This window comes from Electrona antarctica (assembly GCF_951216825.1).
Source record: "Electrona antarctica genome assembly, chromosome: 1".
NCBI classification, from domain to species: Eukaryota; Metazoa; Chordata; class Actinopteri; order Myctophiformes; family Myctophidae; genus Electrona; species Electrona antarctica.
Genome location: NC_136806.1, coordinates 6500725 through 6526873, shown reverse-complemented (window position 1 = coordinate 6526873; position 26149 = coordinate 6500725). Strand labels below are relative to the sequence as shown.

At 43.8% G+C, this 26149-nt stretch overlaps 1 protein-coding gene across 2 annotated transcripts in view; it reads left to right on the top strand.

Annotated features, from left to right (window-relative positions):
* Positions 1-26149, top strand: part of ctnnd2b (catenin (cadherin-associated protein), delta 2b) — a 194432-nt gene that overhangs the window by 85491 nt on the left and 82792 nt on the right. For both annotated transcript variants that reach the window (XM_079512052.1, XM_079512053.1), the window contains 4 exons: positions 2258-2525; positions 8215-8271; positions 16397-16529; positions 19928-20141. In XM_079512052.1, coding sequence (XP_079368178.1) covers positions 2258-2525; positions 8215-8271; positions 16397-16529; positions 19928-20141 — 672 coding nt within the window. The remainder of the gene's footprint in view (positions 1-2257; positions 2526-8214; positions 8272-16396; positions 16530-19927; positions 20142-26149) is intronic.

Sequence of the window (26149 nt, the reverse complement as noted above, 5' to 3'; positions counted from 1 at the left end):
CCATTTAGATACCTGAGTAAAGTTCACTGTGAGCTCTCTCTCAACACATCCACTTCCATTTAGATACCTGAGTAAAGTTCACTGTGAGCTCTCTCTCAACATATCCACTTCCATTTAGATACCTGAGTAAAGTTCACTGTGAGCTCTCTCTCAACATATCCACTTCCATTTAGATACCTGAGTAAAGTTCACTGTGAGCTCTCTCTCAACATATCCACTTCCATTTAGATACCTGAGTAAAGTTCACTGTGAGCTCTCTCTCTCAACATATCCACTTCCATTTAGATACCTGAGTAAAGTTCATTGTGAGCTCTCTCTCAACACATCCACTTCCATTTAGATACCTGAGTAAAGTTCATTGTGAGCTCTCTCTCAACACATCCACTTCCATTTAGATACCTGAGTAAAGTTCATTGTGAGCTCTCTCTCAACATATCCACTTCCATTTAGATACCTGAGTAAAGTTCATTGTGAGCTCTCTCTCAACATATCCACTTCCATTTAGATACCTGAGTAAAGTTCATTGTGAGCTCTCTCTCAACACATCCACTTCCATTTAGATACCTGAGTAAAGTTCATTGTGAGCTCTCTCTCAACACATCCACTTCCATTTAGATACCTGAGTAAAGTTCATTGTGAGCTCTCTCTCAACATATCCACTTCCATTTAGATACCTGAGTAAAGTTCATTGTGAGCTCTCTCTCAACATATCCACTTCCATTTAGATACCTGAGTAAAGTTCATTGTGAGCTCTCTCTCAACATATCCACTTCCATTTAGATACCTGAGTAAAGTTCATTGTGAGCTCTCTCTCAACACATCCACTTCCATTTAGATACCTGAGTAAAGTTCATTGTGAGCTCTCTCTCAACATATCCACTTCCATTTAGATACCTGAGTAAAGTTCACTGTGAGCTCTCTCTCAACATATCCACTTCCATTTAGATACCTGAGTAAAGTTCATTGTGAGCTCTCTCTCAACATATCCACTTCCATTTAGATACCTGAGTAAAGTTCATTGTGAGCTCTCTCTCAACATATCCACTTCCATTTAGATACCTGAGTAAAGTTAATTGTGAGCTCTCTCTCAACATATCCACTTCCATTTAGATACCTGAGTAAAGTTCATTGTGAGCTCTCTCTCAACATATCCACTTGGTCGGTCTTACCATCAGGGACAAATTAGCCATTGGGCCAGTGGGGCCGTGGCCCAGGGGCCCTTGGCATTCAGGGGCCCCTCAGGGAAATTGGACCGTGAGGTACTAGGTTTGACGCCCTGAAAAGGGCTCCTGGGACCCTCCATTGGCTGTTGATTTTGTTAAATTTAGGTTAACGCATTTAGGCCTGACATCAAAATTAAAAAAAAAATCTTCTAAATCCTCCAGTTTTCTGAAATAAATATTTTCACGATTTTTCAAAAATAGCAGACCTACAAGCTCGTAGCGCGCCACTCGGTGGCGCGCTATGAGCTTGTAGATCTGCTATGTTTCTATAGCTAAATTATAACATAATGTTTAAAACACCAAAAGGGGTTCCCGCCTAAAATGGATTAAAAAGATGATAAAAATACATAAAAACACGAAAATGACGCGCGCACGCAAGCTATGGGGGCCCTGAAAATATTACCGGCCCAGGGGCCCTCGTGGGGGTTAATCCGTCCCTGCTTACCATCAGGACATTAGGGGCACTTGAAATATTTCTTTTTGGGGGGTATTAAGATTATTATTATTTTATTAATTCAATAAAATGTCTAATTCCATAACTTTCTCGTGTGTGTGTGTGTTTTTTTTTTACTTCCTTGTCCCTGTCCTATATATTCTTCTCATGTGTTTTTTGCTGTTTGTTCCTCTCCATCCATTGCTTTTGATGTTGTTCTTTTCATTCTCTGTGTGCGTGCGTGCGTGCGTGCGTGCGTGCGTGCGTGCGTGCGTGCGTGCGTGCGTGCATCCTCATGCTGTTTCTCATGCGTGGGTTTTTTTTATTGTCTTTCGCGACATATTTTTTGTTTTTCTTCCCTCAATTCTCTCATCATCCACGTTTTCCAACTCTCTCATCATCCACGTTTTCCAACTCTCTCATCATCCACGTTTTCCAACTCTCTCATCATCCACGTTTTCCAACTCTCTCATCATCCACGTTTTCCATGAAGCCCTTCCAGACCCGTGGGTGGTGAACCAGCTCTGCCACCACCAGGTCCTCATGAACTATCTGCTCTGTCCCTACGCCCCCCCTCTGCCCCTCCCCCCTTATCCCCTAGCCCCGCCCTCCCCCGGTGTCGAACCAATCCCCTTGCAGCGGACGGCCAGCCAGAGCGCGGCCGGGGGCGGCGGCCCCTTCCAGCGGGCCAGCTTCGCGGCGTCCAGCGGAGGAGGCGGCGTGGCCGGAGACTACGGCAACCCGTACCGCACGCTGCAGTTCTGCCCGTCGGGCGGCGACTCGCCCTACAGCAAGTCCGGGCCCGCCCTGCCGCCCGAGGCCGCCCTCGCACGCTCACCGTCCATCGACAGCATCCAGAAAGACCCCAGGTGAGTGAGGAGGAGGAGGGGGAGGAGGGGGAGGAGGAGGAGGAGGGGGAGGCAGTAGGACGGTGGTTCTCAAACTTTTTCATGTCATGACCAGACCCCCAAATTGACACTAATTAGCCCCGCCGACCCCCATTTGAATACATAAGCCAGGGACCCCCATTTGAAAACATAAGCCAGGGACCCCCATTTGAAAACATAAGCCAGGGACCCCCATTTCAAAAGATTAGCAGTGATTCTCAACCATTTTAATCTCAAGGACATTGGGCTATACGGACCCCCCCCCATCTAATGGCATTTCTATCTCTGGGACCCCAATTTATCAACGTTAATTCAACTCTGAGAGTTTGCAAATGGAACCAAACGGACCCACTAGGGTCCGTCTGGTTCCAGACTCAAAAGGGTCCATTTGGATTCCTACAGTATATCCATCATTTAGCTGGGGACCCCCCCCCTGGAACTCCCCCAAAGACCACTGGCTGGGGGACCCCCCCTGGAAGGCTGGAACTCCCCAAAGACCAGTGGGGGACCCCACTTTGAGAACCACTGGAGTAGGAGACGTGATACATACCTGTGTACTTCCAAATAGTAGGAAATATAATATGCAAAGTCATTTCGTGACCAGCGGGCGATTGTAAAAGGAACAAGATTTTTATTTTATACGTTTAATACGTTTTAAAGGAATCTGACGGCTAATTGAGGCAGGGCTACTATTTGGAAATATACGGTTTTCAACTTTTTTATGTTTTTTTTTTTTTTTCCAAAAAGGTTTTGTCTTTTGGTAGAAACATATCTTTTGGACCCCTTCCCCCTCTCGCCCCCTTTTTCTCTGAACGTACTGAAGCCCAGATTCACTGTATCTGTATAGGATATTTATTTTAGAGTGTGGTGTAGACATTTAGCATCGTGGGCAAAAAAAATCACGATTATTCCAGTTTGTTCAAACTAAATAAAAACGTATTCTGACACGCCCCGAATTGGGCCGCTATAGGGTGCTTCATGTATTAATGCAACGTTTTTGACAAGACAAAATGGTGGGAGGGTGGGGGGGGGGGGGGGGGGGGGTATATAATCTGTATATATATGAATCTGGGTTTCAGTCCAACTGGCACACGTACGTACGGTACACATCACACATGTCACATCTGTCACTGTCCGGTGTCCCCCCCCCCTCTCTCTCTGTCTCCTCTGTCTGCGACCTGAAGGCTTGTAGTTTCACACACACACACACACACACACACTGCTACGCTGAACATCTGTGCACGGCAACAAAAACACCAGGTCCCACAATGCACTGCTGCTCTGTTCCCTCCTGCACACGCACATCACGCCCTGTGTATAGCATAAAGCATACAGCATGGCGGCTACTCGCTATATACGCCAAGAGCGTTTGAAGTCTGCTTATAAGCCACGGCGAGCTCTGTGCGCGTGTGTGTGCGTGTGTGCGCGTGTGTGTGTGAGAGAGAGAGAGAGAGAGAGAGAGAGAGAGAATTATGGAGAAGTACAAACCGACAGACTGAATCAGACTTTAATAGTCGTTTTTTTATGGTGTCTACACTTGCTGCTTCTATAGTCGAAAACACGTTTTTTTTTTTTAGCAGCAATTTGTATTTGCTTCTCGGATTGCTCTGCTTAACCCATTTTGGGCGGGAACCCCTTTTGGTGTTTTAACTAAGCATTACGTTATGCTTTAGCTATTGAAAAATAGCAGATCTACAAGCTCATAGCGCGCCACCGAGTGGCGCGCTACGAGCTTGTAGGTCTGCTAATTTTGAAAAGTCATGAAAATGTGCCGCAAATCTTTGAATATATATTTCAGAGCGAACATTTTTAACTAAAATATTGGCTTCTGGGGGGTCCCTGGAACTATACATATTTTGAGATGGGGGGTCTGTGGCCCAATAGAGATAATTCTGGGGGTCCTTGACATGAAAAAGGTTGAGCACCACTGACACAGAAAGGTTGAGCACCACTGACACAGAAACGTGGGTTTTTCAGAAAAATGTTAGGATTTAGAAGCCTTTCTTTTTCATCGACCTCCGTCCAAAATGTGTTAAATGACCTCCACAAAACAAGCTGCTGTCAGAGATAGTGCCAGCCTCATTAAACCTCCCCCCTTCCCCCAAAAAAAGAATATATACTGTATCTGTGTGGCGTGACCCTGCCGGCTCAGCTAGGTGCCGAGCAGAGAACAACAAAACAGAGAAACATTTCTTTATCTCGCACCGGGTACACATTATATCCCGTATCTCTCTCTAAACGAGGATGTCATTATTATTGCACTCGGGATTAGCTTTATTATTGTTTCACATCACAATAGGGCTTTATTTTGTATCAAAACAAGGGAAAGGTATCTCTCATCACTCTTCTCCATGACTTCACTTCATTGTGTCCATCTCTCTCTCTCTCTCTCTCTCTCTCTCTCTCTCTCTCTTCTTCGTCACACATGTGCACTTTGCCTGTTCGTTTCACACTCTCTCCACCGGCCCTCTCGTGTGACGCGGCCGCCGCGGCCATGGCCGCGGGCCTTTTGTGTGCACTCCTTTGCAACGAGCGGGCTGACTCATGACGCATCGCATTCTGCCGCAGCCACCCGCCACCCTCACCCTCCTCACACAAACATGCAGTCAGTGTGGATCATGGCCCCCCATGTGTGTGTCTGCTGCCTGCCTGCCTGCCTGCCTGCGCCTGCCTGTGCCTGCCTGCGCCTGCCTGCCTGCGCCTGTGCCTGCCTGCCTGCCGGCAACATGTCCATTCTGCCTTAAAGGGAGGGTCTGCCTGCTCTTGGAAAACACTGCTGCGCCGCCCCGTACAAATTCAGATTTTAGTTTTAGTCAGTCTTTTGAATAAAGTTCCTGTTTAGTTTTTGTCATATTTTAGTCATCTGAGGTGTTTCAGTGTTAGTCTAGGTTTAGTCGGCTGAATCTGCCGTTGATCTTTTAGACTAAAATGTATTTTGGGCGGGCCGTGATGGCGTTGAAATGCCTGCTTTATACTTGGCTGTGTGCCGAAAATAGCAGATCTACAAACGTATATACTGTAGATCGGCTGTTTCCGGAGAGTGATACCTGCACCAACCAAGCATAAAGTGACTTTTACTTCTACTGGATCTCTTCTGCACTATAGTCTCTCCCTAAGATTATACTGGATCTCTAGTCTCTCCCTAAGATTCTACTGGATCTCTAGTCTCTCCCTAAGATTCTACTGGATCTCTAGTCTCTCCCTAAGATTCTACTGGATCTCTAGTCTCTCCCTAAGATTCTACTGGATCTCTAGTCTCTCCCTAAGATTCTACTGGATCTCTAGTCTCTCCCTAAGATTCTACTGGAACTCTAGTCTCTCCCTAAGATTCTACTGGAACTCTAGTCTCTCCCTAAGATTCTACTGGATCTCTTTTACACTATAGTCTCTCCCTAAGATTCTACTGGATCTCTAGTCTCTCCCTAAGATTCTCCTGGATCTCTAGTCTCTCCCTAAAATTCTACTGGAACTCTAGTCTCTCCCTAAGATTCTACTGGAACTCTAGTCTCTCCCTAAGATTCTACTGGATCTCTAGTCTCTCCCTAAGATTCTACTGGATCTCTAGTCTCTCCCTAAGATTCTACTGGATCTCTAGTCTCTCCCTAAGATTCTACTGGATCTCTAGTCTCTCCCTAATATTCTACTGGATCTCTAGTCTCTCCCTTAGATTCTACTGGAACTCTAGTCTCTCCCTAAGATTCTACTGGATCTCTAGTCTCTCCCTAAGATTCTACTGGATCTCTAGTCTCTCCCTATAAGATTCAAATCTAGATTTTATTCATTGACAAAGTTGTCCGTATATTTAGCCTTTAGTATTATCCATCACAGCTTAGTTTGTATTTAGTTTTTGATTTGTTTTTGTCGGTGAAAGATAGAAAAAAAATGTCATAATTTTAGTCGGCAAAATCAACACTGCCGTACCCTATAGGTAGAGTAGCTCGACATGTTACAGGCTATGGAGACACTAGACCCAAAAGAGGAATTAGAGCAGGGTGAAACAACCGCTTAAATATAACGTAGCTTATTTAGTCAGCCTGTATGTGGCCAGTCAACCCCGTCCACATGTGCATTACTGCTTCCATAAGCTTGCATTGGGAAAACACAGCATGGTACTATATGGCTGACTTCATTGTAAGCTTTGTATAAGCGGTTGATTCACCCTGCTATAATATTTTTACATTTCACTCACTAATTTTATCGTCTGTAGCAGCTCTGGAGAAATATATCTTTTACTTTTTTGGATATGATAAACTTGCGAAAAGGGTTTTCTCCACTGCTCTTTGAGGGCTCGACCCATTTAGGGATATCCTGAAACGGAACCTCTTCTCTGAGCTAACAGAGGAGGGTGAGACCTCCATTTGAATATGCTTCTGTGCCCAGAGACCCCCCAAAGACAGAAGCAGACCGCATTGTGTGAACCACGCACTGGGCCTATACTGCCCTACAAAGCCAAAGTGCATTTACTATGAAATGTAAAAAAACTAAATAGCTGATAAATGGGTTAAAAGATAAAAGTGTCTCAACAAGATATTATAGGCATACAAGTGATATTACACTAATCATACAAGTGATGTTACACTAATCATACAAGTGATATTACACTAATCATACAAGTGATGTTACACTAATCATACAAGTGATATTACACTAATCATACAAGTGATATTACACTAATCATACAAGTGATGTTACACTAATCATACAAGTGATATTACACTAATCATACAAGTGATATTACACTAATCATACAAGTGATATTACACTAATCATACAAGTGATATTACACTAATCATACAAGTGATATTACACTAATCATACAAGTGATATTACACTCATTTTATATCTCTTCTTGAGGTCATTGTTTATCCCCCCAAATCACACAAATGCTGCGTAGACCTTTTGGGACACACAAATAAGCCGGTGTGTCCAAAAAAATACGTAGTTACTGTACTTTGTACTGTAGGGCAGTAATACCTTAAAGCTATGTCATAACTGTTGGATTAACCCATTTAGGCCTGACCTCGACCTTTCTGAAATAAATATTTTCACGATTTTTCAAAAATAGCATACCTACAAGCTCGTAGCGCGCCACTCGGTGGCACGCTATGAGCTTGTAGATCTGCTATTTGTCAATAGCTAAATTATAACATAATGTTTAAAACACCAAAAGGGGTTCCCGCCCAAAATGGATTAAGGACCGCAGCAGCTGGTCAGTATAATGGTAGTTAGTCCCACGGGTTCACCTGCCATACGTTTGACAGCATTTGAAGGCTCCTCCACGCGGACGGCATTCCATTAGAAACCAAAAAACGAAAACGCTGCAGGCTTGTCCACGAGCAGAGTTTGGAGACCCTCTCTTTAACCGACATACCCACCATTCCCTCTGTAGCATGACCACCCCCCCTACCCCCCTCCCCCACCCCCACCCCACCTCCCCTCCCACTGTCTAATGACCGCATAACGATGCCGAGACAGAACGCCTATAATAGTCCGCTGGCTATTTGATATAAGTGATAATTAATAACTCATCTCTATTGAATGAATTATGATCTGATGAACCTTGACAGACCAACATAATATATATATATATATATACAGTATATATACAGTCCTTACCCACAATCCTCTCTGTCTTGTCTTTCTCTGCCTGTCCCTCCCTGTTGTTCGATAGGTTCGACCCAGAATTCCTTGTGTGGAATCAAAACCAAGCCGAGCAAAGAATGACAAAGTAATCCAACCTATTTATTTATCATGTATTTTTTCCTACATCCCATATGTATATACAGTATATATCTACATATCTGTCTATAGGGATGGGTCCATATTTATGTCACGATTGTTGTGGCAAAAAAAAAACAATATTGCGGTTATAACGATATTATCGCGATGATAATCCAAATGTGCTTAAAACTTAAAAGGGCACTTTTGTTTAAATATACTTGAACCCCCAGCATCCCTATTCTGAGGGTAAACCAAAAAAAATAGCAGATCTCCCAGCTCACAACGCGTCGCTACGCAACGTGTTGTGAGCCTATAGATCTGCTAATTGTTGGCGAATCAAAATGATACCGAATGCACTCTTTACAGGTATAGAGGGTTGAGGTTGTACCGAATTTTCAGCACAACAAAAGCGAATTTATTCAAGGACAATTTCACGATGAATCGGAAATCCCAGCGATACGATTATTGTGAGCGTTTTTTATTTATTTTTTTTTTACCACGATAAAACGATAATGAGGATTATCGTCCCATCCCTATATCTATCTACCATTCACTGAGTCTCTCATCTCTCTCCATATATATTCCATATTCTATAATCTATATTCTATATCATACATATATATATATATCATACAATCTATATTCTATATCATACATGGGCAACTGGCGGCCCGCGGGCCACATGCGGCCCCCACCTTCACTTAATGTGGCCCTCAGGTTAATACTGATATAATATTGGTTTCAGCTGTTACAATTCCACAACATGCAAACATGACCCGCTTTAATTACTTCAGTCTAAATTAGTAGCTCAATGCTTCAACACAAGTATAATTAAAGGCATTTGAAATTACATATAAATATTAATTTTCAGGATTCCAATTCAAAAATAGCAAAAAAATTATTCAAGATTTTTAATTCGACTACAAGCGTCGCAGTGCGACGCGTTTTGAGCTTGTAGATCTGCTATTTTTTGCTACGACATGTCAGCAACGTGGCCCTCTGGAGTGAGTGTGGAAATATAGTGGCTCTCTCCATCGTCAAAGTTGCCCACCCCTGTTCTATATCTACGTATATATGGCAGCGATATACCAAGCAGCATGCATGACGGAGCACGTGTCCCATCCTATTGTCATCCATGTACATAAATAGCACCTCGTGTTTAAAGACACTCCTTTTCATGTTAGTCGTGTTTTGGACTTGAGTCGACGAGGAGTATAGATCCTTAGATCGGATCAAAAAGAAAGCTTGTTTCGTTCTTTATGTTGTCACTTCAAAGCCGAGCAGGAAGAATGGATGGGTTTTTTTTATGTGGAGTTGTGAGGATGCTTATAGTCAATTTAAGGTTATAACTGTCATCTAATTATATATTTTCCTGGTGGATCAGTTTATGAACGATGACTGAACTCTTTCACATTATATATGTAGCTGGAGTAATAATGGGATATCAATTAATGATGTAATTGATTTGGAGTATAAAATAAGCCAGTTAGACAGAATTCTCCATCCTCTGGTTTTGGCTCTCCCATGCAGTCATCTCTCAGCTCGTCTCGTCTCATCTCTTCCGCATGGAGCCGTCCGTCCATCTGTCCGTTTCTGTATCAGTTTCCGGGACCCCCGGAAATGCTTTGGCAATGTCTCTGGACCCCCGCCCCGCCCCCTCCCGACCCCCAATATAAATTGACTGCTACAATAACCTTAAACCATTTTGGGCCAGAACCCCTTTTGGTGTTTTAAGCATTGTTATAATTTAGCTATTGAAAAATAGCAGATCTACAAGCGCATAGCGAGTGGCGCGCTATGAGCTTGTAGGTCTGCTATTTTTGAAAAATCGTGAAAATAAAAATTAAAAAATATTTTTTTTTTGGAAAATAATTTGGGGACCCCCTAAAATAATTTGGCGACCCCCCGAGGGGTCGCGACCCACGGGTTGAGAACCCCTGTGCTAGTGGTCATGTTCTCATGTCTCCCAGGGACGTGCACAGTGTTACAGAGGCAGGGCTGAAACCATGTGAAGGGAAAATAGCAGATCTACGTGCTGCAACTTGTAGCACGTAGCTTGTAGATCTGCGTTTTTCCTGGGCAGGATTCCCGCGCACTCGATCGTTGGCTATACTGGAGATGCGGCGATGACATGGATTTCTAGACAAATGTGATCAGATTTGACTGAGAGCCCATGCCATCGCGCTAATTCCAGCTTTCACATACTAGAGCATGTCTGAAATAAGTGTCAGAGCTGAAATCAACATGTCAATATTAAATAAATGCCCAAACATGTAGCTAGGTGTCATGCTAGAGACCACAGAAGACATGTAAATATGACATAAATGCCCAAACATGTAGCTAGGTGTCATGCTAGAGACCACAGAAGACATGTAAATATGACATAAATGCCCAAACATGTATCTAGGTGTAATGCTAGAGACCACAGAAGACATGTAAATATGACATAAATGCCCAAACATGTATCTAGGTGTAATGCTAGAGACCACAGAAGACATGTAAATATGACATAAATGCCCAAACATGTATCTAGGTGTAATGCTAGAGACCACAGAAGACATGTAAATATGACATAAATGCCCAAACATGTATCTAGGTGTAATGCTAGAGACCACAGAAGACATGTAAATATGACATAAATGCCCAAACATGTAGCTAGGTGTAATGTTAGAGACCACAGAAGACATGTAAATATTAAATAAATGCTTAAACATGTAGCTAGGTGTAATGCTAGAGACCACAGAAGACATGTAAATATTAAATAAATGCTTAAACATGTAGCTAGGTATAATGTTAGAGACCACAGAAGTGAATCTTTCAAGCCTGTTTTCTCAACTCGCTCTTTTCTGCAAGACATTACTCTATAAGCCATATCTCCAAAACCGGTGGGTCAAACTGAACAACCAATACGTCAATTTGAAGCTATGATACCCTAAAACTAAACAAACAAAAAACCCTCAGTCAAATTTTGTCACAAATTCTTCCAACCCAAAATGCTGCGTTCAAGTTCAGGAGAGTTGAGGGGGGGGGGGGGGGGGTTATTTGCATTTCTTTCACCATGTATGGATTCATGGTGTGGACTGTGGAGAGGGTCGTTGTTTTTCAGATGGGTGAAAGGGCAGTCTCCAGTCAGCTGCTGTGTGTCATTATGGGGATGTGTGTGCACGTGCCTGTGCGTGCACGTTCCTGTGTGTGTGTCTCCAGTCAGCTGCAGTGTGTCATTATATGGGGATGCATTCATTAGCCTTTCCTTAACCTCTCCTGGGTGACAAACAACACAACCGTCGCAGCTGACAGTCAACAGAAATCAAAGGGAGGTGTGTGTGTGTGTGTGTGTGTGTGTGTGTGTGTGTGTGTGTGTGTGTGTGTGTGTGTGTGTGTGTGTGTGTGTGTGTGTGTGTGTGTGTGTGTGTGTGTGTGTGTGTGTGTGTGTGTGTGTGTGTGTGTGTGTGTGTGTGTGTGTGTGTGTGCGCAGCGTGCGTGCGCATATTTAATGTTTTCCATTTGTGGAGCTAATCACAAATGGTCTGATATGCAGACCTAGCCCATGGCGTGCACGTGCAGATGTCCGTGCACGTGCATGGAACGACATCACATAACGAGTGGCGTTACTATATCTGTCTCCAGCTGGCCTGGCATAACGATGCGTTAATGAGCATTTCAGACGCATGATGGTCAAATGAGCATGAATTAATTGAAGTGTGGTTGTCAGTGTGCATTTGAATTCTACAACATGACTGTAGGCTACAGTAGAGAGATTCTACAACATGACTGTAGGCTACAGTAGAGAGATTCTACAACATGACTGTAGGCTACAGTAGAGAGATTCTACAACATGACTGTAGGCTACAGCAGAGAGATTCTACAACATGACTGTAGGCTACAGTAGAGAGATTCTACAACATGACTGTAGGCTACAGTAGAGAGATTCTACAACATGACTGTAGGCTACAGTAGAGAGATTCTACAACATGACTGTAGGCTACAGTAGAGAGAGATTCTACAACATGACTGTAGGCTACAGTAGAGAGATTCTACAACATGACTGTAGGCTACAGTAGAGAGATTCTACAACATGACTGTAGGCTACAGTAGAGAGATTCTACAACATGACTGTAGGCTACAGTATAGAGAGATTCTCTCTGCTGGCTTCCATCAGTAGTGGAAAAAGTTCAGAGTAAAAGCGGACGCATGTCTTTCCGGCACCCCAGAGCTCCTATTTTGACGGAATCCCGGCACTGATTGTGTTAATACGATGTAGTGGAGGAGAAGTAAAAAATATTGGAAATTGGAAAGAAGCAGCGACTCTACTCCGCGTCTCTCTCGCGTGTGACTGAACTTCTCACCCTGTCTCTAAGGGACATGCCAGCCAGGAAATACTCAAGTAAAGTAGAAACGTCTCATAGTGAATTTTACACCCACTATTAATGTATGCAAATGATCCGGGCAGGCCGGCATATAGACAGAGATGTGTGTGGTGTGATGTGATGATGTAATCTGAGATCATAAAAGTGCCTCGTTGAATTTTATACTCGTAAGCACAGGCAGGATGTCTTGTGGTCCCTATGGTCCCCTCGTTGAGTCATTGGTGTGTGTGTGCGTGTGTGTGTGTGTGCACACGTGCGTGTGCGCGCATGCGGCTGACATCTCCTGACCTTTCGTTCAGCTAAGTCTCAGTAGGGCCCGTCTGTCAGCCATCCCATTATGCCCAACCCACACACACACTCTCTGGAAAATACGCCCACGCACGGCACGGCACGGCTCCGGCACACACAGACAGACAGACAGACAGACAGACAGACAGACAGACAGACAGACAGACAGACAGACAGACAGACAGACAGACAGACAGACAGACAGACGACACATGCGCGTGTTCGTATTAAGATATATATATATTTCTTATGTGTTTCTATTCTAGCTGCCGGTCATTCCAGGCACACACCGGCAGATGTGTGGATCTAAGGATGTGGTATTTATAGTAATGGAGTCGGATTAAAGCAGTTTCATTTGGACAGCATATGGCTGTGCTGTGACCTTATCTGGCCCGTAGCAGCACGGCCGCCGCTGCAACCTGAGCCGCGCCGGTGTTGTTTGAACCGCTGGGTTTTCATTCAGACCCGCCTTCATATCGAGGTCCATTATTTACCCTGCAGTTGGGCCACGGGGAGGTGTTTACAGTAGCCGGTGCTGATTGGGGGGTCGCTTCAGTTGGCTTTTTCCAGCCGGGGCGAAGATACCAGGTGGCCGTTCGCGCAAAAGCCAAAGTCAAAGTCGTACGATTTGTCACACACGTTACCGCAGTGAAATTTGTTCTCCGCATTTGACCCATCTCTCTTGGAGCGGTGAGCTGCAGCCGTGGAGCGGTGAGCTGCAGCCGTGGAGCGGTGAGCTGCAGCCAAGGAGCGGTGAGCTGCAGCCGTGGAGCAATGGGTCGGAGCGCGACGCATTGTGAGCTTATAGATCGGCTATTATCAGCAAGCAACCAATTGTAAAATGACTTATAAGGGATCTCTTGTCCACTATAGTCCCTTCCTAACAATTTAGTCTAGTTTTTATATGTCTTATATATATATTTAGTCTTAGTTTTAGTCATCATACAGTAGCTTAGTTTTTACTTAGTTTCCATTTATGTTGTCAGTTAGTCAGTGGAAAAAGGTAGTCCACGAATATTTTTTCGTCTTAGTTTGAGTCGAGGAAATCAACCCTGCTGTTATGTTACATCAGGGGTGACCAAAACGTAGATCGTGATCTACCAGTAGATCACAAAGGCTGTGCAGGTAGATCACATGACATGCCCCTAAATAATATTTAATTTAAATATAAAAACAATTTTTGGCATCTGCCACTTGAATTAAGTTGACTTGATTGATTGACTGACATAAAAAAGTGCCTGTCAGCTCAAACCCATAATGCAATACTTTGTTTTCAAGAGTGTTGTTGCGCACAAATGTCGGTAGATTACAAATGAAATACAAAAAAAAACTACCTATTCCATTTCTCCCCTTTCCCATTCCAAGTGCATTTGTCTTAAATGTAATGCCAGTGCTGCGCTATTCCAAAGCCATTTTCAGCAATGGTATTATAATGTTTTCAGTGAGTAGATCTTGTTGAGATGGTAATTTTGAAAGTAGCTCTCATGTCAAAAAAGAGTGGGCACCCCTGTGTTGGCAGCAGTGGCAGCGGTGGCCGAACGGTTTGCGGAGCGGTCTTGATACCGGAAGGTCGCCAGTTCGTATCCCCGGACCAGCACGTTAAAATTACCACCGCTGAAGTGCCCTTGAGCAAGGCATTGCACCACTACCATGACATTTTCTATGAGCAGGGCCTGGCTGTAAACAAGTATCTGATGCTTAGTCCAGTTACCCTGGGTAAATATAGTAACTTTGCTTTGCTTTGCTACATGTTTTTATTTGCCATGTTTTAGCGCCTTTTACAGGCTGACAAGGGAATGTAACCTTATTTTCTGTGTCTTTGATTATTAGAGGTCATCATGACCTCATGGTCAATCAAGGCATTCAAGAGTAACCTTATTTCTGCCTTTGATGTCATTGTTTATTAGAAGTCATCAAGACCTCAGGTCAGGTCAATCAAGAGTGCATTAGCTGCACCTTTAGTACTAATCAAGGGTTTATAAACCATGCCTTGTCAGTTTAGAGATGAAAAAAAGGACTGCTCTGTATTCTACACTCACACTGACTGTGTTTGGACCTCGCAGAAGCTTTGTTTTTTCACACTTTTATTCTTTATTAAACGGACATTTATGAAGAAGACGAGTGTTTGCGTACACATACACGTGCTCAGGTTCCAGAATAACTGCTGGTCGTGGCTCTCGTCTCGTCCCCAAAGCTCTGCAGTTAGAGCAGAGCGCAGCACGGCGGCTCGGAATACATCATTCAGACACACTTTCATTCATTTCATTCATTGACACGCTTTGATTGTCGGCTTCGCCCGGAGACGGTCGGTCGCCTTGTGGAGTCGTGCTATTGTGGGAGCAAACGTTTTTTTGACTGTCGGCGACGCACGCACGCACGCACGCACGCACGCACGCACACACACAGAGACTCACACAGAGTCTCACACAGACACTAGCAGCAGTACAAATGTGTGGTGACATGAGATGTGAACTGTGAACAGAGACTAAAGTAGTTGGTATAGTTTGTCTCACTGAAGCTCTTGAGAGGAGTGCATGTACGCACTGGGACACGTGGCGCACGCGAACACGCAACCTTTGTATCTCTATGGTTTTGTGTAGTTTTGTAAATTAACGTCGCACAAGAGCATCGCACAAAAGTAGCAAAAATAGCCGATCTGCAAGCTCCCTATCTGTGGTAAGGTGGTACAGTAAAGCACCTTAAACACTACTAGGCCATTGACACTCCTGGACAACGAGATAGGGCATCGAAAGACCACAAAATATACCACGCAAAGTTGGAATTTGTTCTCTGTTCTTTCTCTACATAGTACATAGTACATACATAGTACATACATAGTACATAGTACATAGTTATGATGAATTCCTGTACTGTTCTTTGTCTATATAGAAGTGTCTATTTGTACGTCTCTAAATGTTTTGATGAATTGAACATGGTGGACCCTGTTGTAAACAAGTGTAATGCTTAATTGGGTCGTCCACTCACAGTTAACAGCCTTTGTATTGCGTTTGTGCTTGAAATGTACTGTAATTCTGCAAACTGTTAATACAATTTTCAATCAATCAAAAAACCATATGGGGTGGTAGTTTAGCCTTTTGTTTACATTCGGTTGTTGCCTTCACTGTTACACCATTTGGGAACATTTACAATGAAGTTGTATTGAATTTAATTTCTTTATTCTCTCTCCTTCATTCTGTATCCTCTCTCTCTTTATCTCTTTCTCTGCATGTCTGTCTGTCTCTCTGTCTTGTCTTTCTGTCTCTCTTTCTCTGCATGTCTGTCTCTGTCTGTCTTCCTGTCTCTCTCTTTATCTCTTTCTCTGCATGTCTGTCTCTCTGTCTGTCTTTCTGTCTCTCTCTTTATCTCTTTCTCTGCATGTCTGTCTGTCTCTCTGTCTGTCTTTCTGTCTCTCTCTCCCACCACCCTCTCTCTCCCCCCCTCTCCCCCCCTCCTCTCTCCCCCCCTCTCCCCCCATAGGGAGTTTGGATGGAGGGATCCAGAGCTTCCAGAGGTGATCCAGATGTTGCAGCATCAGTTTCCGTCCGTCCAGTCCAACGCTGCTGCCTACCTGCAGCACCTCTGCTTCGGAGACAACAAGATCAAGTCTGAGGTGCTGTGCACGGCACGCACGCACGCACGCACGCACGCACGCACGCACGCACGCACGCACGCACGCACAAGGCGCTCCTATATGGACATTCTGCACAGACCTATGCAATCACTACAGTAATCACAGCTGTCATACAGGGATGACGGCATGTAGGCCTGCAAAAATATGGGAAATATGCGAAAAGTTGTGAGATATGTGGGATTTCATGTGATTGTATGCGTTTTTTACCCCTGCATAATCTGCACGCATTTGGCTGATTATGCGATTTTTTCATTATAATTTTAAATATCGCTTTAAAGGACCACTTCACCACTTTTCAACCTGCGTTCATATAATTGGTCCTCACTAATGTTCATGATAAAATTCCACGATTCTTGTCTACTCAGTCTGTGTCTCATAGGAGGGCTGTGGGCAGTTCAGAAAACCGTCCACCAGTGACATCATCGATGGGTAATCCAAGCTAATAGAAACTGCAGGCTTTCTATTCATGAAAAGTTGCAATGTGAAAGTGGAAGCCATCGTTCTCAAGATAATAAAAATCTAAATATTGGTTTAAAAATAATCTGCCTAAGGATGATGGTAGACTGGTGTTTGAACTGCCCACAGCCCTCCTTTGAGACACAGACTGAGTAGAAGAAAATTGTGGCATTTTATCATAAACATTAGTGAGGACCAATTATACAGAGATAAGTTGAAAAGTGAAGTGGTCCTTTAATCTAGTGAACATAGCGATCATACATGGACACTCTCGTACGGCGCGGAATAGGGCATTCATTTTGGAAAAATCATAAAGAAGTCGAAATACGTTGAGAAGGTTTCTGCCTTGTCGGCAACAATATCCAAAAGGCTTATTCTTGATCATTTAAGCACACACACTTATTGGAATAGTATATTGTATAGGCACTGACTGGAGGTGGTGTGTGTGTGGTGATTAACTATAGCCTCTCCTCGGCCCAAACACATTAGCGCTCTCATAGGTTTTTAAACAGCTGCGCTAAGCACAATGGTCCTTGACCGCTCTGTCCGACGTGTCAATGGAGCTGCGGAGCGAGGGACGAGCTACGAGGCTCATCAGTTCCTTCTGCTGCACGCACGGGCGCTAATGGATCACTGTGTGCTGTGGAGGGCATCGGAGACACTGGCATGGATGCTGTTTGATGTGGCAGGGCTTTGTGTTGGCAGGCAGGCAGGCAGGTGGGCAAACCGAGCAAAGACTGCATACTGAGCAGTGTTGGGCATCGTTACTTTCTAAAGTAACGTCGTTAGGTTACTGGATTACTGCCCATAAAAAGAATCCCTCACCGTTACAGATTACCTTCTGAGAAAAGTAACAAGTTAGATTATTTTCCGTTATTTTCCGTTACCCGACAACTAAAACCCATTTTTGAATGCTTGCGCAAGTTGGTTACATTGTATTAGGCTACTGCCTACCGTCATTGCGCCGCATTATCACGGCCCGGTTAAAAACGAGAATGAATGATACACACCATGAACTGACCATAGACAATATCCCCTTTAGGCCTACAGCTCTCTCTTTATTAATGAATATAATTTGCCACAATCGCCAGCCTATACACGTAGGACTGGACAGAAAGAGAGTGCATAGAGTACACTACAATATGCCATACTAGGCTGTTGCGCTGCGCTCTGATGCCCTCTCCACGCCGCACGCCGTGGCGCATGAACAACAACAACAACAACAACTCCACGTGGACCCACGATGACCCACGTATGAATTAGATAGTTTATAAGCAATGGCACGGCGGCCATCCTTGCAGGCAGTGACAGTAACAGAATGAGAATCCTGTAGGCAGTAACCTGTTCATTTTGGGGGGGCAACAACAACAGCCTGTTGTTGATGATGAATGATACTATGAAACTTAACAATTAATTAACTAGTACTCACCTAATGACGCCGCCACGGAGGATATACCATGTTAAACGTAATTCCAAAGTGTTGTTTGAAGGAGAATTCCATACTAGAAGGCTTTCTTACCTTTATTTGTAGTTGTTACGTCCCCACCAAAGAGGTCCAGGTGTTATTTTGTGCAAAAGCGCATTATTGGCTATTTCCCCTAATCAATGAATTGCATTGAATTGAATGGGGTTATGGGGTTGTGCTAATTCGCTTATTTCCATAACTCAAAAATCAAAATAAATTGTATATATCCTCTCTTCATAATGTAAATAGTATCCCAAGCGGCACACTTTACTACTTATTTCGATGGAAATAAGCGAATTAGCACAAAAACCCAACCCCCATTGAGGGTTTATATTAGGGGAAATAGCCAATAATGCACTTTTGCACAAAATAACACCTGGACCTCTTTGTTGGGGACGTAACAACTACAAATAAAGGTAAGAAAGCCTTCTAGCATGGAATTCTCCTTTAAGTCATAGACGCATGCGGTTTTCATGAACTTTGGCTAAAAGCATGTTGTTGTTGTTATTATTCCACTACCACCCGGCACTTCTAGTCGACTAGACTGTCATGGCAGCTGGCTACAACCGAAACAACTTCCTCTTCAAAATAAAAGCTACTTGTAACAATACTTTTATTTCTTAAGTGAACTACAGGATGTAGTAGACGCAGGATGTATAGTACATGGTATAGTGGGCTTGGAAGGATAACTCACACAGAAGGCAGGAGAAATGGACTCCGCGGGCAGTCGGGGCTTTATTATTTTTTAAATCTTGCCAACAAAATGAACAGGGACACATTATAGTAACGGGATTACTTTTTTGGAAATGTAACTAGGTAACTAACTACTAAATTGCAAAACTAAGTAGTTACCTTATTCCGTTACCAATAAAAGTAGTCCGTTACATAACGCCGTTATTAATAGCGCCGTTACACCCAACACTGATACTGAGGTTACAAACAAAAACTGCACTGAAAGTGCTCTGCTGTACTCAAGGGGCCAGTGAGGCTATTCAACGTTGAAGCTCTGGGCCCTAGTGGTAGGAGGAGGGACTACAGGCGGACCCGTGTATTCATGACCGGGAAACCCCGTGCAGCTGGGCTTTAACATGTAGGACCATCACTCCCTACGTCACCCCGGACCTCAATTTTGAGGTCCGGAGGAGGTACTTCCGGCAGTCTTCCGGGTGCTTCAAAACGCCACTGAGCAACTTCCACTGACATGAATAGCTGGGGGGGCGGAGCTTCGCGCCAGTTCAGTCTCTATCCTTTTATATACTCTATGGCTGTACTGGGCAGCAGGTGAAACTAGTAATGTCAATTGGCACTGATTAGGTGGCCTGTACCATTTAGAAAGGGGAGAAAATAGGCTAGGTCACACTGACTTGGGCCGTACCATTAGTGAAGGGGGAAACAGTAAGGCCTTTTGAACACAATCAATCAATCAATCAATGAATGGATGGATATCCCTCCACAGATCCGGAGACAAGGGGGCATCCAGCTGCTGGTGGACCTCCTGGACCATCGGATGACGGACGTGCACCGCAGTGCGTGCGGGGCGCTCAGGAACCTGGTGTACGGCAAGGCCAACGACGACAACAAGATCGCCCTGAAGAACTGCGGCGGCATCCCGGCGCTGGTGCGCCTGCTGAGGAAGACCACGGACGTGGAGATCCGAGAGCTGCTCACAGGTACGCTGATGTCCGCTTATTAGACACCTCTAGGAAAATGGTCAAATAAATGGTGAATGGTGCATTTCTCTATAGCGCCTCTATATCCAAGTCACATGTATACATAGATTGTGCATTACCGCACGCACGCACGCACGCACGCACGCACGCACGCACGCACGCACGCACGCACGCACGCACGCACGCACGCACGCACGCACGCACGCACGCAAACATACACTGATGGCGGAGGAAACCATGCAAGGCACCAACCAGTCTTGCTAAAGGACCCTTTATTGTCACACAAAAGCATCAAAAGCATAACAGACCCACAAGCTGGGCTAAAAAGACGTTCATAGTTTGTCTGGAGTCCTGTAGTGTCAATGTACAAATTGTTATTTTGCTCTATGTTGTGATAAACATTTTTCTTTTCTTTTTTTTTTTTGGTATTCTTTATTTACCCAGGGAAGTAGCTGAGCACAGGTGCTCATTTTCAGCAACGCCCTGCACATAGAAACACACAGACAAACACACGCGCACACACACATTAAAACCTGGGAGCTGACCAGTACAACCACAGTCTTATACTGTTGGCCACTAAGCAGCTCCAGGGGGAGCAGTTGGGGGTTCAGTGCCTTGCTCAAGGGCACTACAGCGGTGTTGGGTGAGTGATGACAATCACTTCCCCACCCAGATTTTTCTTGCCCGTCCGGGGAATCGAACCGGTACCTTTCGGCAACAAGGACGCTCCTCTGCACATATAGATATAGGCCTACAGTACATTGCGTAGAGTTCTGCTATAGGATATGGGTTGACGTCAACGTCCTATAGATTCTTGAGGAGGCACTAGACTGTCTTCTATGCAGTGCATGTGATACGGTACCTTGCTTATTGTCGTTCAGAGTAAGAGCGGCCATGTTTTCCCGGCACCCCAGAGCTCCTATTTTGAAGGAATCCCGGGAATTATTGTGTTAATAATGTTTTAAAAAAGGCTGCCAAATCCGATCTCTCTCTCTCTCTTCAGAGCCACGTCGGATCAATTAGATTTCGCAGTGTCATAAATCATAAGTCAGACATTCCGTCAGACCCACAGGGATATTAACTCTGATAATTCCTGGCTGCCGGTTGAAATTAAAAAAAATTAAACCGCGTGACCAGAAGGATTACTGTCAGAAAGGTGTACGCGTGATTCACGTTAACCTTCTACTTAACCAGGCATGTTGTTTTTAACCCATGCAGGACGGGAACCCCTTTTGGTGTTTTAAACATTATGTTCTATTTTAGCTATTGAAAAATAGCAGATCTACAAGTTCATAGCGCGGCACCGAGTGCCGCGCTATGAACTTGTAGGTCTGCTATTTTTGAAAAATCGTGAAAATGTGCCTCAAATCTTTTAATATATATTCTTTCAGAGTTTCAGTTTTTTAACTCAAATCCTTGCTTCTGGGGGGTCCCTGGAACAACATATTTTCAGATGGGGGTCGGCGGCCAATTACATATATTTTTGGGAGTCCTTCACAAGAAAATGTTTGAGAACGACTGACATAGAAACATGAGTTTTTCGAAAAGACAAGACAAAGACATTTGTAGAATCGTCCTCCGGTCAAAATGGGTTAATCCATGCAGGACGGGAACCCCTTTTGGTGTTTTAAGGTTCTCTCTGTACACTCTGCTGCGTTTTTCGGATTTTTGGCGTTTTTCCGTCGGTTTTCCGAAAAACGCGTACTGTACTTTAGCTATTGAAACATAGCAGACCTACAAGCTCATAGCGCGGCACTCGCTGCGAGCTTGTAGATCAGCTTTTTTTGAAAAAATGTGGCACAAATCATTGAATATATATTCTTTCAAAGCGAACGTTTTTTTTTAACTCAAATCTTTGCTGCTGGGAGTTCCCTGAAACAACATGTTTTCAGATGGGGGGTCGATCCACACTCAGCCAAATACAGATCATTCTGGGAGTCCTTGACATGAAAAAGGTTGAGCACCTGATTTGAGCACCTGATACATAGAAACATTCAGAAAACGTTTAGGATTTAGAAAGACAGTCTTAAATGGGTTAATGTGAGTGCAGAGAGATTTCCCTCGTGACAGAGAGAAGGAATGGTGGATTATAGACGGGACTCATTTTTTGGGGGGTTATTTTCCCCCCAGAAGCCAGAGTGAGATACTGTAGTGATTTCCTCATTGCAGAGCGCCTTGAAACAGCACAGCTTCCCGGCAGCCATTTTGATGACATAACCACAGTTATGACCCCTGTTAACCTGGCTGGCCTCTCCCTGTTTTGGACATGGGTGAAATAAATGTCTGTTTTGTGAGCAGTGGGGAAAAATATCAGATCTGCAAGCTCACAACCCATGGTTGAGAGTAAGTACATTTACTACTGTACTTAAAGGAGAATTCCATGCTAAAAGGCTTTCTTACCTTTCTTTGTAGTTGTACGTCCTCACCAAAGAGGTCCAGGTGTTTTTTTGTGCAAAAACTCCTTTTTGGCTATTTCCCCTACCATAAGCCCTCAATGAATAGCATTGAATTGAATGGGAGTTGAATGGGGCTATGGGGTGTTGTGCTAATTCGCTTATTTCCATTGAAATAAGTAGTAAAGTGTGCCGCTTGGGATATTATTTACATTATGAAGAGAGGATATATACAAAAAAGCAATTCATTTAGGGCTTATGGTAGGGGAAATAGCCAATAAGGAGCTTTTGCACAAAATAACACCTGGACCTCTTTGGTGGGGACGTAACAACTACAAAGAAAGGTAAGAAAGCCTTTTACAAGTACAATTTTGAGGATTTTTTTCCCCCATCTACATTTACTTTTACTTCAACTCCACTACATCTCGGATCTAAATATTGTACTTTTACTCTGCTACAAACTTTAGTTATGGTTAAAGAAAGAAAAGACAGTTTACTGAAAAACCATTGTTTCTATATCAGTGGTTCTCAAACTATTTCATGTCAAGGACCCCCATAATTATATGTAGATACAAACATACAAGTTAAAAACGTTCACTATTTTCAAAGATTTGTGCCACATTTTCACAATCTTTCAAAAATAGCAGATCTGCAAGGTCTTAGCGTGGCACTCGGTGCCGCGCTATGAGCTTGTAGATCTGCAAATTTTTCAATCGCGATGCGATGCGAGCTTGTAGAGCTGCTATTTTCAAGAGATTTTTGCACAGCATGCAGTTGAAAACTTGGGACATTCTGCATAATGAGTACTTTTACTTTAAGTACAATTTGATGCCAATACTTTTGTACTTTTACTACTCAAGTAGTTCCCGACTTTTACTTGTAACAGAGTATTTCTATATTGCAGTATTTATACTTTGACTTAAAGGTATAAGTGATGTCACTTAATTCAAATATTAGTTATTTTTTGTTTTGTTGTGATAGTCCTCCCTACTGTTTCCTCCCTGTCCCCAGTTAACCTAACCTGACTCCGCCAGATGGGGCAGCAGAGAGTACACTGAGTTCCCTGAGGGGGGAACCCAGTGTACTCTCTGCTGCCACATATGGCGGAGTCAGGTTACAGTTAACCCCTGGGGGTCGAAAAACCATAGGTTTCGTTTTTGACTAGGTGGCCCAGCCTTCATCCAATCAGGATAGAGAGGGGCCTTCCGCCAATCATGATGGAGCGGGGGCGGGCCTTGGTGTGTGTGCTGTTGGCCTGTCGCGTCCCCGTCCCCCCCCCCCCCCCCCACTGTAGTGCGTGCATGTGCACATCTTGTTACCAGGGCGGACTGGTTTTTTTTTCCAAATCACCCAAATCACTGAATGCTCCTTTAAGAAGTTATCCCCTTTTGGTGTTAGCATTATGTTATGCTTTAGCTATTGAAAAATAGCAGATCTACAAGCTCATAGAAGAATAACGACTGTCAGGATGTAGAAGACATTTTTAGAATCTGATTCTGATCTCAGGTCAAAATTGGTTAAACATGCGAGTACTTTTTCCACCACTGTTGGCACATCCTTATAGGTGGAAATGTCTCTTTTGGGGGGAATGGAAAATATAAGATCTACAACCTGTCGTGTCCGCTATGTTTTCCACTGTGTAACACCAAAATATTGTACGAAGTATGAATCAGGCGTAATTGCTTCAGAACCCTCTGTGCCTCGTGTGATGATTCCCGTGGTGGAGGAGACAGTTTGCTCATCATTTGCAAAATAAAAAAAAGAAGGAAAAAAAACAAATCTTCTTTTTAGCCCGGAGGTAGAAAAGCGGCGAGCCGGGACTAATCTGTGATGTTATCATAGTGCAAATCACCGATAAGATGATTCAGTTTAACCCATTTTGACCGAGACCGATTCTACAAAATGTCTTCTAAATCATGACAGTTTTCTGAAAAACCTCATGTTTCTATGTCAGTGGTTCTCAAACTATTTCATGTCAAGGACCCCCAACAATATATGTAATTGGCCACCGACCCCCATCTGAAAATATGTTGTTCCAGGGACCCCCCAGAAGCAAAGATTTTAGTTAAAATGTTCACTCTGTAATAATATATATTCAAAGATTTGAGGCACATTTTCACGATTTTTCAAAAATAGCAGATCTACGAGCTTGTAGATCTGCTATTTTTCAATAGCTAAAGTATAACATACTGCTTTAAAACACCAAAAGGGGTCCCGTCCAGAATGGGTTAACGGCGATAACCACGATTAAATTAAAGGTTCATCTTGATTCCGTTGAATCAAATCATTTTGTTTTGTTATCTATATTGACTGCTGGTGATGTGTATGAGTGACATTGTGCTGTGTCTAGTAACGCATAAGGACAGCTAGATAAGGACCAACTCCACACGTCAAATGGAGAATAACCCATTTAGGCCTGACGTCGACATTTTAAAAATGTCTTCTTAAATCCTGACGGTTTTCTGAAATATACCTATGTTTCTGTATCAGAGGTGCTCAATATTTCATGTCAAGGACCCCCAAAAATAATATGTAATTGGCCACTGACCCCCATCTGAAAATATGTTGTTCCAGGGACCCCCCCATAAGCAAAGATATGTGTTATTAAAAACGTTCGCTCTGAAAGAATATATATTCAAAGATTTGTGCCCCATTTTCACGATTTTTCAAAAATAGCAGACCTACAAGCTCGTAGCGCGGGAGCTTAGGTAGGTCGTAGGTCATAGCGCGGCATAATGCTTAAAACACAAAGGGGTTCCCGCCCAGAATGGGATAAATAAGACAAGTTAAATAGAGGGTATGTGCATGACATCATCATCATACCCGGATGTTATGTGGGAATGCCTACTTAGTGGCAAAAAAACCTACGTTCTGGCCTTGACAGCCCATGATTCATCCAAACGTCCCAAAAAAAAGTCCCATTTGATTGCATTAAATTACTTTAAACAACATTAAATTCACTTTGCCACTCGATCTGCCATTCACTTTATGCATGCGCACACCCTCTATTCCAACGTAGATGATGCTCATGTGAATTTCAGCTGTGTTTCAGGTTGCGTGCGTGCGTGCGTGCGTGCGTGCGTGCGTGCGTGCGTGCGTGCGTGCGTGCGTGCGTGCGTGCGTGCGTGCGTGCGTGCGTGAGGATTTTTGGTGGCACAAGAACCATGCTTTATTTTTGGGGAGGGCCGAGGTACTCACCACTACACAGCTAGAGACTTAAAGGCATTAGCATATAAATTAGAGTCACACAGAACAGAATCCCTCTTGTCACAAATTAATCAGTTGGACAGACAACGGACAGACTGAGCCAATTCATACCCCTCCATAATCAGGACCCATTACCTCTCTCTCTCTCTCTCTCTCTCTGTCTCTGTCTCTGTCTCTCTCTCTCTCTGTCTCTGTCTCTGTCTCTGTCTCTGTCTCTGTCTCTCCCTCTCTCTCTCTCTCTCTCTCTCTCTCTGTCTCTGTCTCTCTCTCTCTCTGTCTCTATCTCTCTCTCTCTCTCTCTCTCTCTCTCTCTCTCTCTCTCTCTCTCTCTCTCTCTCTCTCTTCAGTTTCATAATCCTTTATTGGCATATGATGTCATGCCAAAGCATGTAACATAAAACAAGTCAT